General features: G+C 35.1%; 1 protein-coding gene across 2 annotated transcripts in view; it reads right to left on the bottom strand.

Annotated features, from left to right (window-relative positions):
• Nucleotides 1-388: 388 nt before the first annotated feature.
• The window catches only part of LOC111616185, a 59,198-nt gene continuing 47,033 nt past the window's right edge, over nucleotides 389-12,553 (bottom strand). Inside the window, exons 4-8 of one of the 2 annotated variants that reach the window (XM_023357642.1) lie at nucleotides 9,555-9,688; nucleotides 9,260-9,473; nucleotides 4,718-4,854; nucleotides 1,070-1,301; nucleotides 389-969 (exon numbers count right to left, since the gene is read on the bottom strand). In XM_023357642.1, the coding sequence (XP_023213410.1) occupies nucleotides 896-969; nucleotides 1,070-1,301; nucleotides 4,718-4,854; nucleotides 9,260-9,473; nucleotides 9,555-9,688 (791 nt within the window). In that variant the 3' untranslated portion in view covers nucleotides 389-895. The remainder of the gene's footprint in view (nucleotides 970-1,069; nucleotides 1,302-4,717; nucleotides 4,855-9,259; nucleotides 9,474-9,554; nucleotides 9,689-12,553) is intronic. The other variant, XM_023357709.1, reaches the window with a different exon arrangement.

Here is a 12,553-nt window from a genome sequence, read left to right as displayed (position 1 = left end):
AATTATGCGTGGCCCCACAAATTCATTTAATAATAAAATTTAATTTTCGGCATTTATAAAATAGAAATCTTTGCTAGAAATCTGTTTAAAGATCGTAAAACGTTCACAGAATTATTGTTAATAATAATACAACTAAAGCTAATTATCGTTGTAAAAGCCATATTAAATTGATATTGAATAATAGCGATTCGCAATAGATTATTGTGTTGATCGTAGTGTATTGCTTGGAGCAATACACTATATGACTCTACAGTGATATTGTAGATGAAACTCAATACAGGGAATTTCCTAACTGTTCTAGCTACTTGGATTGTGAATAACTGTTTGTAATAATAAGAAACAAACGAGATTTCATAACAGATTTTTTTTTCTTTTTTATTTCCCGTTAATACATTCGCGTAGGCGATTTACTTTCTTTCCACAAAAATATACATACGAAAACAAATATATTCGTATTTTGGCGCTCGGCCCGGCCGTAACGGACTCCGACCCGCGGGTGCGCCATGATCCGACCGACTTCCCGAGCCGGACGGTCCCGCCACGCTCGGGAAAAACAAATTTAACAAAACATAAACGGAACTTTCTGTCCGTTGGTAGACGCCCCGCACCCTCCCTGCCACGGCAGCTTCCCCCGCCGAAAGTTTACGTACGTATTCAAACCCGGGTGGCCAGTAGCCGAGAGAGGGCGCGTAGCGTGGTTTGATGAAAGGCGCCCCCATACCTATGAGCCGGGAATTCCCGCGCGGTCCGGTACGACCAGTCGAAATTGTTTAATGCGTGGTGTGACGTCGGCGGTCTCTCCGATTCTCCAAACTCCGTCGGGCTGGCTGGGGAAGCCGCCGATTCGACGTCGAAGAGATAGACCCGGCTTCACGTGGTCCCACCGTCTTCCGTTTTACAGACAAGCGATCAACACTCCCACCATCAGAATCCACAGGATTTTGGCTAGTGGAGGACCTCGGTTTAAAACTGAAATTGCGTAAACGGGGAGTGTGAAAGTACTGCCAATGATGACCGATACTCATGCAATTAACTCTTAAAAATGAATATCTAATGAAAAATTTAATACCTTTTCCTCCGTTATCGAGAACGTGCAAGCCAGAACTCTGCTGATTTCCTCCCAGAATCATTTCTTTACTGCTACTATTGAAGACCTTAGAAAGAGTTGCCGTGCATTTCAACCTCATCTCCCCTCTCTTATAATGCCTAGGCAGAACCATGAACCTCAGACCCAAAATCGACGACTCCTGTCCATCCGGATAAATCACTGTTGGGTATCTGGTCACGTTTTCCGATTTAATCTGCAATGATAAATGACAATTTATTAAAGGATTTTCGGCGAGTTCCTCTAATATAATGAAATTTTCAACTTCGGATTTGAAATTATGTGCGTTAACCAAGACACAAGAGATCGATCATAGGAAAATACATGCAAATATTGTGTAAAATATTTACATTACAATGTGATACAATTTACTTTTCTCGTTGAACTTGAGATTTTAAGAATCTCTTCAGAAGTAGTGTAGATGTTATTAAATGTAAAGGAAACACTTGAAGATTTGTATGGAGAATTTCTCCAAAATGACAAATCCTTAGCTCCTTTCATTCCGTAGGCATTTGTATATAATTTTAAAAAGATTTCATAAGCGATTTTCATGCTTTTAACGGTTGAGTAGCGTTATGCAAAACCAAATACATTGCCACTTCTAGTATTGTTGTTAAATTACAGATGAAATTGATACGTGGTGTTTTCGAAGTAGTTATTTTGTAAAATGTGGGTGGGTTTCGATTACTTCTTGTGATATCGACGAATAGTGACAACGCTTGTCTACCAACAGAATTAATTGTCTATTGGCGAGCGGAGATGTCGATGTGTGACTGTAACGTGACGAGTGTGTGGAACGACACGCGTGTATATTTCTACGGGCAGTTGATTGATAAATGGAATGAAAATTGTCAGAAATTGAGAAAAGCGATCTTTCTCACGTACTTCTGCATTATCGAAAATGAATAATAGAAAATAAAAAATACTTACTTTATGCAATTTTTTCAACCATTACGTAGTCATTAAGCGTGTAAAGAACTGTATTACTTAAACATAAACATACAAAAGAGTTATGGAAACCGGATTCCGGCATTAAAATTTACAAAAATTTCAGAATATTCTGAGAAATAATTACAGGTATATACATACTAAGAAAGCAATGCGGGAAGGAAAACAGTGGACACTAGTAACAAAAGTGTAGACCCCCCCAATCACAAAATATGTAACAATATACGAAGTAAAAGGGCCAACTGGGAAGAAGAATAGAGATTGTTAGAATGTTTAGACAATGAGGACCATTCGAGGAGGAAGAAACTAGTAACAAAATGTATGTTCACTAAGAGGACCATCGTTAACAATAGACACTAGCGAACAGAAATTCGAATTCTTCTCACGGGAAACACTTCGCTTCCATATCAAAGATAAAGGTAATCGGAGTCAAAGGCATTTTTTTAATATAACAATTTTATATTTGTCATATAATAATAATTTTTAATTATATATAAATAAATATAATTCGTTGCGTGACGTGTGTAATGTTTTCACTCGCACCAATATGCAAATTAGTTGAATATAAAGCATTAACGCTTGTAACCGCATTGTTATGTTTTTATTTTTAGAATCGATTTTTATAGTATGTTTTAGTTTGAAATATACTTTATAATTAAGCGTTTGTATGAATTTTTTTTTCAATTTTAACTAACTTTAAGTTATACATAATTTATATAAAGTATAAACACTCATAATGTAGTGTTAATGGGTCTGTATGGCGAGTTGAAAGCGTGGTTAGTATCTAATAACCGGATCTGGTTCAAGGACTATCGATACATAGTACTTGTCCCAAACATATAGGCTAATTTTAAGTTTATTTTTATAGAATTCGGTTTAAAATAGATAAATAATCAAGTGAAACTATTGAACAAATACAAATATTCGAGACTATTTTACTTATTAAAAGTAGAAATAAACGTTTCATATTCTAACGAACATAAGTAGTCCTCTGCGCTTTACGCAAGAGACAAGTAGAAATAGATTTATTAAGCTCTGATTGGTCCGATTAAAAGAGCTTTGAAGAAATCGACCTATCACAGCTACGTTTTTATTATTTTAACGTAATTTTTTTTCCTCAACGATTAATGGCATTTACTTTAAAAATATATAAAATTTTAGACGAAATAAATAATAAACATTATTTAAAATTAAATTATTTTTAGGCAAATTTACTTAAAGATTATAATATGAAAAAAATAAATGAATAAGTAAGAAATAAAATAAACTTTTACTTAGTAAATAAATCATACTTTGTTAGTCAAAAACGAAGTGTAAGTCGATGAAGACGTCATTAAAACTAAAATTATAAATAAAATAAAATAAAAATAATGAAGACCCTTTTATTCTACATTATATTGTATCTGTTAAAACCTTTACAACTAAAAAAAAAAAAAAGATATTCTTGGTATTTAATAGCATTTCCTCAATTAATTTCCATATTTTCAACCTGTGTTGTTTACCAGATAAATAGGTATGAATAACGGTAGATCGGGATCTACCAGTTAAGAAGTTAAAATATAATTATTGATAAGTAATATCCATCGAAGTGTATTAATTTTAAATCATGTGTTAATGAAATTTTGAAAACTTTTACTCCTTTTTTTTCCTTCTAAAAACTGACAAAAATGTATCAAGATTTATGAATTTATGAAAGAATATTGTCATAAATATTATTTATTATTATATATAATATTTAAATGTAAACATAATAATGACGGATTATCCATTACATGTAAAAAGACTTAGAAGTGTTTTATAAGAGCTTTACTTTTTTCATATTTGTAGAGTTTACAAGGCAATCTTTGAATAAAAAAAAAACACATCCCCTATGTAAAACATGTAAGTAGAGGATTTTCAAGGAAGAGAATGGAGTGCTTTTCAAGAAGATGAATTGGTAAAAGCCTTGAGAACGTTTGAAACAAAAAGCTCTGTTATGAAGTAGAATTCAGTCCTTTTTTTCCACTGAGTTAAAGTATTAAATGTCTCTCTGTATACTTCTACTACTCCCATAATGTATCATATTTAAATATTTTATGATATTTAAAATATATATTTTAAAGATTTTAGATTATATTTCTATTTAAAATAAACTGTTTCGAGTATCTATTTAGCTTTTAATTCTAATTGATTTTTATAAATCAATTATATCGAATCGTACGTTTACGTCAGAATACAGAGGTTGCGGCTGACGTTTTCGACACGAAAACGTGTACGTCGGACGTTCAGCGCCGCCTTGCTGTGAACCTAGAAGTTTGAAAATGACGTTCGGAACGTCGAGCACGATTCTACTGACGTTCCAAACGTCATTTTCAAACTTCTAGGCTCACAGCAAGGCGGCGCTGAACGTCCGACGTACACGTTTGCGTGTCGAAAACGTCGGCCGTAACCTCTCTAATGTTGTAATCTTTTACGTCAATTCGACGTCATTTTACATTTCACCGTTATAATGCTTGTTCGTTTGGTTGAGACGTCAATTTTACGTCATTTTTTTTCGTTTGTGGGGTGAAGAGATGACGTGAAATTGGCGTTAAAGCGCACACTTTCTGGACGAAATTCAACGGGCTATAATACAACGAATATATAAAATATAATTAGGTAAATGTGAAAATTATTAAAAATTACCTTTTTATCATTGATAAACCATCGCAATTCAGCAGGAGGACGAGATTTGACTGCTGTACAATTGACATCCACGTGCTCTCCTATCTGGTAGCGAAGTTTACCTCCCGTAATGGTCACTGCTTCTCCGCTCACTCCTGCTATTCAAATAAATTCAATTCAGTTTTTTTACCTTTCGGGCATGAAAATTAAATTACCTTTTTAAACCGGACACGGAGATTTCCGTGTTAAAAGATATATCAACCGATTAAAACGGATACAGGATAAGTCTGTGTATAGAATTCTATCAGTAGAAATATACGTATTAAGTTTAAAATCTTTGTCCTTTTACAAAATAGGATAATTTAAAACCAAAAATTCTAAGTAATTTCCGAAATTTCCATGTATTTTCACTCTATCTTCCCAGAAAATTCTTGATTTTTTAGGGAAAATTCGCTGTGCTCTTCGTTCTCTTTTCAGGAACAATTAAAAAGAGAAGGAACAATATCACTGGATATCTTTAGAGATATTTAGACAGATGTAACACACCTTAAAGAAGGAAAAAGTTGCAAAAAAACAAGGAAAAGGAAGATCTAGAACAGAGTACTTTGATGACTTCAAAGAAACGAGATGCAATTAAACAGGTAGCTATGGAAAGGAAAATGCTAGGAATGTAACAAGATGCCCATTAATCTATGGGTAAGGGCGAGAAAGAAGTTAAACTACTTTAGACAGGTCGTTTTGAAGATAATTTTATAGATTTGTTTGGAAATTTTCAAATGGATTTGGAAAGAAAACGAATCGTTACGAATTAAACTATTTACTGCAAAATAAATTATATCTTAATACTTTAATTATAATCGCATTAATTATTATTAATATACTAATATAATTCTTCACTTTTAAATTTTAAAAATTAAAAATTTTCCATCCATATGGATTAGGACGATGATAATATGGATATATTATCATGGACGTAATCGGATTTATCGAGTAGTCCCCCCCCTTTTCTATCGAAGAATTGGATAAAAAGTACAGTACAGTACATGTAGTAAATTTAGAATTTCCTTACTCTCGACCGATAGCGATCTTGGCTGCCCATTAATCCTATAAACTCTCATTCTCAACGTTGTCGTTATCGATTCGAGTACGTCGACGACCTACCATAATAAAAAAAGCCACCGATTATGTGGAGATTTATCAAAAATTCGAAAAAAAAAACACAAAAACTGAAGAGATCTTTGGCAAAAAAGCTAGTGATTTGTGGCAGTAACGGTTGTTTCTTTCCTTGTCGACAAGAAAAACTGGAGTAGGGTGTAAACAATGGCTAAAGCCGTGACGAGAAGCGCGAAGTGTATCGCGTCATTTACAAGGAGAACAAATTAAAGTGCATCCGGAAGCCAACATCTCCCATGGATGACTGCCAAATGCCGCGCAACGTTCTCGCGAGACGCATTACCCTGCGAGAAGAGGATGGGAGTGCTCGACGGAGCTTGACGACTTCGCTAGAGTTTTACCCCACTGGTCCTCCTCCCTAGAGTCGAGCGCGGTCTACTCTAATGCAGCAACATCTAGAAGATGTCTTCATAACCACTTCGCCTTTCTTCTACTCGTAAATTCCGACTTGGTCTCCTAACTTTTCTCTCTTCTTTCGATCACCATTCCACAAATTACTGTCTGCTCTCGGGTTCGGAATTAACCACCAACCAAATTTTTTTAAAATGTCTTCCTTCCCTCCCCCTTTCTACATATTACGCGGAGAAAATGAACTTCATAAATACAGATTTTGAACCAAAATAGAAAAATCATTAAGCTACGTAATGTCCTTACAACCTTCGTTAATGTTCGACGTCATTTCGAACGTTCGAAATTTATTACAGTACAATGTCCGATCTCGATACGGAGCGGTTGTTAAAGAGAATTTTATAAACCCTTTTCACATGGCTTGTACGCAATTGATTTTTTTTATAAAATCTCGGATTTTCTCTGCGATTTTCTGCTACATTTTCGACTTTAATGTCACCGAAAAGGTAAAAAAACACTCGATAATGGTAGGCAATTCGTGGCTCCAAGGTCGTTGAAATTTCCTTTTTCCCTTTCACCCGAGTGTTTCCATGCTTTGAATAATAAAATAATGAATCGTTTTCCTGGAAATTCCTTCGAGTGAATGGGAATTTATCCCCGTATTTGGTTCGATCACGCGCCTATTTCTATACACGAAATTTGTGTTTACCGCTGCGGCAAATTCCCACGTGACCGGAAAACATTTCGAAACTCAAACGGCGTGACCCCCTCTTTTTTTTTTAACCTTATGTCCACACTTACATCACAGGAAAATATCCTTCTATTACTTGGAGATTTTTCTATTATATATTTTAAAATGGGGAACCCTGGGTTGTTGTATCCCTTGTAAACATCATTTTTATTGATTAAAATATGAATTGTATTGTAAAATATCTCTTATTTTCAATATTTTAGCAATGTTTTTGTAGTAGTATAGTATAACAGGTTTCTGTTTTCTTCAATTTTAAAGATAAATCTCTACAATTGAGAATGTTTTTTCAAGAGCTAAAAGAAGAGTTTCTCAAATTCTAAGTTGGAAAAATGTATATAAAATTTAATACAGAGTTTTATGAAAAAATGATTTATTCATGCAATTTTTCAATCAAATATATTTTACGTGCGACATCATAAAGAAACTATAATAGTCCTTATAAAGATATTCCTAGTAATCTGGTACGAACGACGACGATCTGTTACAGTGATGTTATTCTTTCCATCTGAGACTTCATACGCGAGATTTCCTTCAGTTTCCGCAAGAAAAATTTTGGAAAATGTGGTACTGCCAACAAAATGAAGGTGCAGAGAAGCGAACGATGAAAAGAAGTGCCTAGAAAGTGTCCCAATTGAAACCAATATTGGGGAAGAGCGTATGAATAAAAAGCGAGTAGATGGAGCGTGTCAAATCGGGTGGCAGTAGCCATATAAATTTTAGAAGATACGAGCTAGAATGAAGTGAGAAATAAATTTCCATTTTTATTTATAGTCGTAGAGGTGATAAAATTGAATTATCTTCTACCCTTTCCTAATTGCTTCCTTTACTCGGAGCTTTAAGCATTATATACAGATTAGTGAAGGTGATTAAAGTCGGCTTCCCAAATTTTCTCTAATCGAGTGTACTTAACAGTCTTCTTCTTCCATCCACTAAAAACCTATTTAACATCGAAATTTCTCTCTACCATCCAATTCTTTCTCTAACCGATTCGTTGGAAACGAGGAAAATATCTCAAATTAGATCACTTCTGAACCCTGCATCGTTCACTTCTGCTTGCAAAGTCGTTTTTTCTTCCATCCCTCCTAAAAAAATCATTCTCGTAGTTCAACTAAATTATGTCTCCACACCGAATTTTGGTCCTAAATAAATAAATTTAAAGAGGAAACCGTAATTACTTTCGTACAATTTCCTTCTCATCCTCTTAAATCTTATGGATAAAGATGAAGGAACGAATTGTTTCAATCCTCTTCCCATTCTCCTCCCAAAACTTTATCCATGTAGATACGAATACGATATTATTTAATACGTTACTCTTTGTTTATACACTAAGTTTTCTCTCATTTTGTAACGATAAGCACTGAATATTATACTTATGTCTTCTGGAGAAAAGATTTTGATGTAAATTAACCATAAATCCTTTGGGCGTAACATTAAATCTGCGATAATCGTAGAGTTAATGTTACGCCCTAGGATTTATGGTTAATTTGTAAAATAGGTGTAATTATTAACATTAGCATATAATAAAAGTGAAGATTCTCAGTTAGATGTTGTAAAATTTTTCATATATTCATTCGACGTTGTTTTACGAGACAGTTCTATGGCCGTTTTTATGATGGAAATGTAACATAACTGTATAGATTCACTTCATAATTTTAAAAATTCTTATCCCCCCCTCATTACATTGCTTAATGTAAAATTATTCTTTAATGATTTTCTATTGAAAAGGATGTTGCTACAAGCTTTTATCAGTCGATAATTTTCGGGTTTCATTTTATTTATTCTTGTTCCTTGTCTGTCAAAACGTTATGAAGTACAAAATAATTATCGATGAATAAAATTCTTTGTTAATTTTTCACAGAACAAAAGATGGCGTATCAATTTGATCCATCAATTTCTTAAAATATTAGTTACGAATGACAGATTTGATTAATGACATCGATTTAGATCACACCCGACGATAAGAAAAACGGTTTTTTTTTTTTTGGTGTGTGTTTATAAAAATTAAACAGTAAAAATATAAAATATTAATTAAAATTCTGATGGAAATTTTAAACGAAAATACATTAGATTATTGGAAAATTTGTCTAGTGTTTTCTTAGAATACTTCGCTCGTTCCTTTCTGTTCGACCGGTCGCAGTAGAGCAGTCGGTTAGGTCACTCGCCTACTGTAATTAGTTAATTACTATCTATTGTTACTGGAGTGATGACGTAATTAATCTACACTCCCTACTCTATAGAGTAGTCAGCCGAATTCGCCATAGTATCAAAGAAATTTACAAAATTGAACTTACCCGAATGTAATCCAGAGGCTCTGGCATTAGTAGAAGCCACTATTTCTACACTGCTCTTGGCATATACTTGAGACATCAACGACACGCACCTCAATTTCATGGTACCGTTCCAGAAGTGTTTCGAATCCGCGACGAATTTAAGACCCAAACGAGAACTTTCCAATCCGGAAACGTGCAACAAGGGCGGATAATGTATCTGAAAATCCCTGCGAGCCTGAAAAAAAAAGAAACAATAGATATATACATCGACTCCACCGCAAAGTTTAGACAATGGTACAGTAATCTATTCACTTACCTCTTTGTCGTTGATGTACCATTTCAATATGGCGGCCGGCTTGGATAGAGCGGAAGTGCAAGTGACGTTAACTTCTTCGCCACTTCTATGACGAGAGTGAGCTCCCGAGACCGTTGGCCCGTGTTCGGGCAAAACTGTCGAAAATAAGTCATATTAGTGTTACAAAATTTCCAGTAGAAGTAAAACGAAGCGGTTTTCAAGATACTAAAAGTTGGTGTGGGAAAGAAGAGTCGTAAATTAATTTAAACTCGCTTACCATCCGCAGAGGGATGTAAGGTAGAAAAGGTGAAAGGAAGGAAATTTATGGGAGGAAGAGAGAGAGATAGGTCTAAGAATAGCTACACAAGAAGACAATAGCGTGGAAGGAACAGGTTTCGAGTTTTCTCGAAGCAATTCTGGAGGGACGAAGACAGCTTCTTAGTACGATGGAAAACACTCTCGGTTATCCGCCGTGGAAGTAGAAGATAAGTAAAATGCATCTAGAAACAGTCGGTAGAGCTATTCCCGGGGGGACGGAAAGCGCTTTTAGATTTGTCGCGTCCGTCCATCTGTCCGTTACTGTCAATAACGGAATTCTTTGATTTACTCAAACGATGAAAGGGTAATTCTCTGAAAGAAAAACCGGAAGAAGGCAAAAGGTCTTAACTTCCTCTAGAATTTCGTCCCGACTTTCCGGAATTTTTTTCAGTCAATGGAAAATGTCAAATAACTTCCGTCCAAAGCTTCGACCGAGATCGAAATTTATAAAATCTCAGTTGACCTCCACACACGGCCGAAAAAATGTCGGTAAAGGTAAATTATAACTAAGTTTTGCTACCGGAAGTAGAAACGAAAAATAGGTGTGCCACGTTATCCGTAAGTCGGAGGTATCACGGAATCTCTCGGAGGGTAAAGGAGACGGATGAGAGTCGTAAGCAATAACCTCCATCCGATTTGTGGAAGCACGTTAACTGTTCGACCTCTGCAAACAAAGTGATATTGCCGGAAATCCTACGATTGTCGTTTTATCCGCCATTTGCGGACCGAATTCGTGTCGCTAGACATCGATCGTCTAGATGTTTGCCAGTTTTTCTCCCGGAATAAAGCCGGCTTGTTTGCCAGCTTAAGTGCCTGGAGATATGGTCAATAAGTAGAGAAAAATTGTACTTTCCCTACAGGAAAGTTTAAAGTAGTCTTTCCGACTTGGACGTTATCTATATAGAAAACTAGGTCTTCGATATCGAGAAAGAATGGCAAGATTGATGTAACGCCGTCGTTGGTAATCCTACTGGAATAACTTTAAGAACACCCCAGCGACTTAGTCCGACTTACAAAAGTCAGACGTTTCCAGTCACAAATTTTCCCCCCTCCTCCCCTCTTATTTTTATCCTTTTTGTATTTTGAAAAAAAGAAAAAAAAAATACGTATATACCTAACTACACTTTGTCGTGTGACGTGACAAGAGGATAGCCGTCTGTTTACGCGTGCACGTCCACCAAATGCTCTTTCTTTTCTTTTCCTAGCCGCGGTAACGATGTTTTTTTACCAGAACTATCGCCTGTGTAGCCAAATCTTTTGCTCCCTTAACAATACGCGGATGGACAATACTACTTTTTATATATATATATCGATTTAAATTGAATTTTTCTTCTACAAATGAATTGACCCGTTCGGATTAAACGTCTTCTTAAAGATGATATTTTCTATTTTTTTTTTTTTTCGGCGCACGTACCGTCTGTAAGATCAAATAAATTTGGTCGTAAATAAATCTTTTTTTTTTTTACAGTTTCCTCTGTTTTAAATAGGTGCGAACTAACTTTGTGTTAAACGAGAGGAAAGGAGATTCGAGTAGGCATTTGCATTTCATTCGCTCGATACTATTTTCTTAAACGACAAATGAAAAATACGTGATTAGCCATATCGTAGATGGAAATGTCTCCCCTCGCGTGAGAACTCGATCGTTTCTTTTGTCGCTAAGCATACAAATTTTCGTATTAACCTAAATTCGTATAACAGTACGAAGCTGACTACTAACGATCACGAGTTTTTCTTTTATTAAGGAATTTTATTGTCGTAAAAAGTGGTATATATTATTAGACAGAAATTATGAGCTTATGCTAAATTTTATTCTTTTTTTTGTTCGATATTTTAGTCCAAAATCCGAACAAAATGATTTTAGATTCAAACACACTCCTTTCGTTAATTTATTAAATATTCTAATCAATAGAGTCGTGTATTCGAAACCATTTGTAATTAAGTCGACCCCCCTGTAACACTGTTGATTATTCCGTTTTATATGAATTCTATGTTGTACGAGTCACTTAGATTTTACAAATACGAGAGCCGTTCTCAGCCCGGCACACGTATTTGTAAAATCTAAGTGGCTCGTACAACATGGAATTCATATAAAACAGAATAATTAGCAGTGTTATGGGGGGTCGACTGTGTTCTTAAATGTTTAATCATTTCTTTTAATGATAAATGGGAAACTTATGCTATTAACAAATGCAAAACGTATCTAATTATGCATTCTTTTATAATTAAGGATAGTTTCCGCTTTCGTTGTGTCATTCGAATACGAGAAATACCTTAAAAAATGTACTCGTTTCGTCTTACAGAACGATAAATTTCTCTCCTCCTCGTAAGATAAACTATTAATGATATAAAAAGTAATCTTTGGAAGACAGCTCGAGTCATTAATACGGGGATGTACGGTACAAGTGTCGAATTTTAATAAGAGAAAATCTACCCGAAAGTCTGTCGGATAATTTGTCGTAACGAAGTTACTCGGAATGGAGAAAGAAATATTTCCTAAATAATTTTACACGTGGGGAGGAAAGATCGACGTTAGTTTAAAATTCGAATAACGTACGGAAGAGGAGGAGGAGGAGGAGAAAAAGAGAAGTAGATTCACGAACAAGGTGTTCCGTTAAGATAAAAATTTCCCCCAGTCGCGAGACTGTTAATTAATCCCAAGCGATGACACTGTCCTATTCGAAACAGGGCGTGTCGGGGATGTT

This window comes from Centruroides sculpturatus, unplaced genomic scaffold (assembly GCF_000671375.1).
Source record: "Centruroides sculpturatus isolate CEXI.00-Female unplaced genomic scaffold, Cexi_2.0 scaffold18, whole genome shotgun sequence".
Taxonomy (NCBI): Eukaryota; Metazoa; Arthropoda; class Arachnida; order Scorpiones; family Buthidae; genus Centruroides; species Centruroides sculpturatus.
Note: the sequence above shows the minus strand (reverse complement) of the source record. Positions and strands in the feature narration are given on the sequence as shown.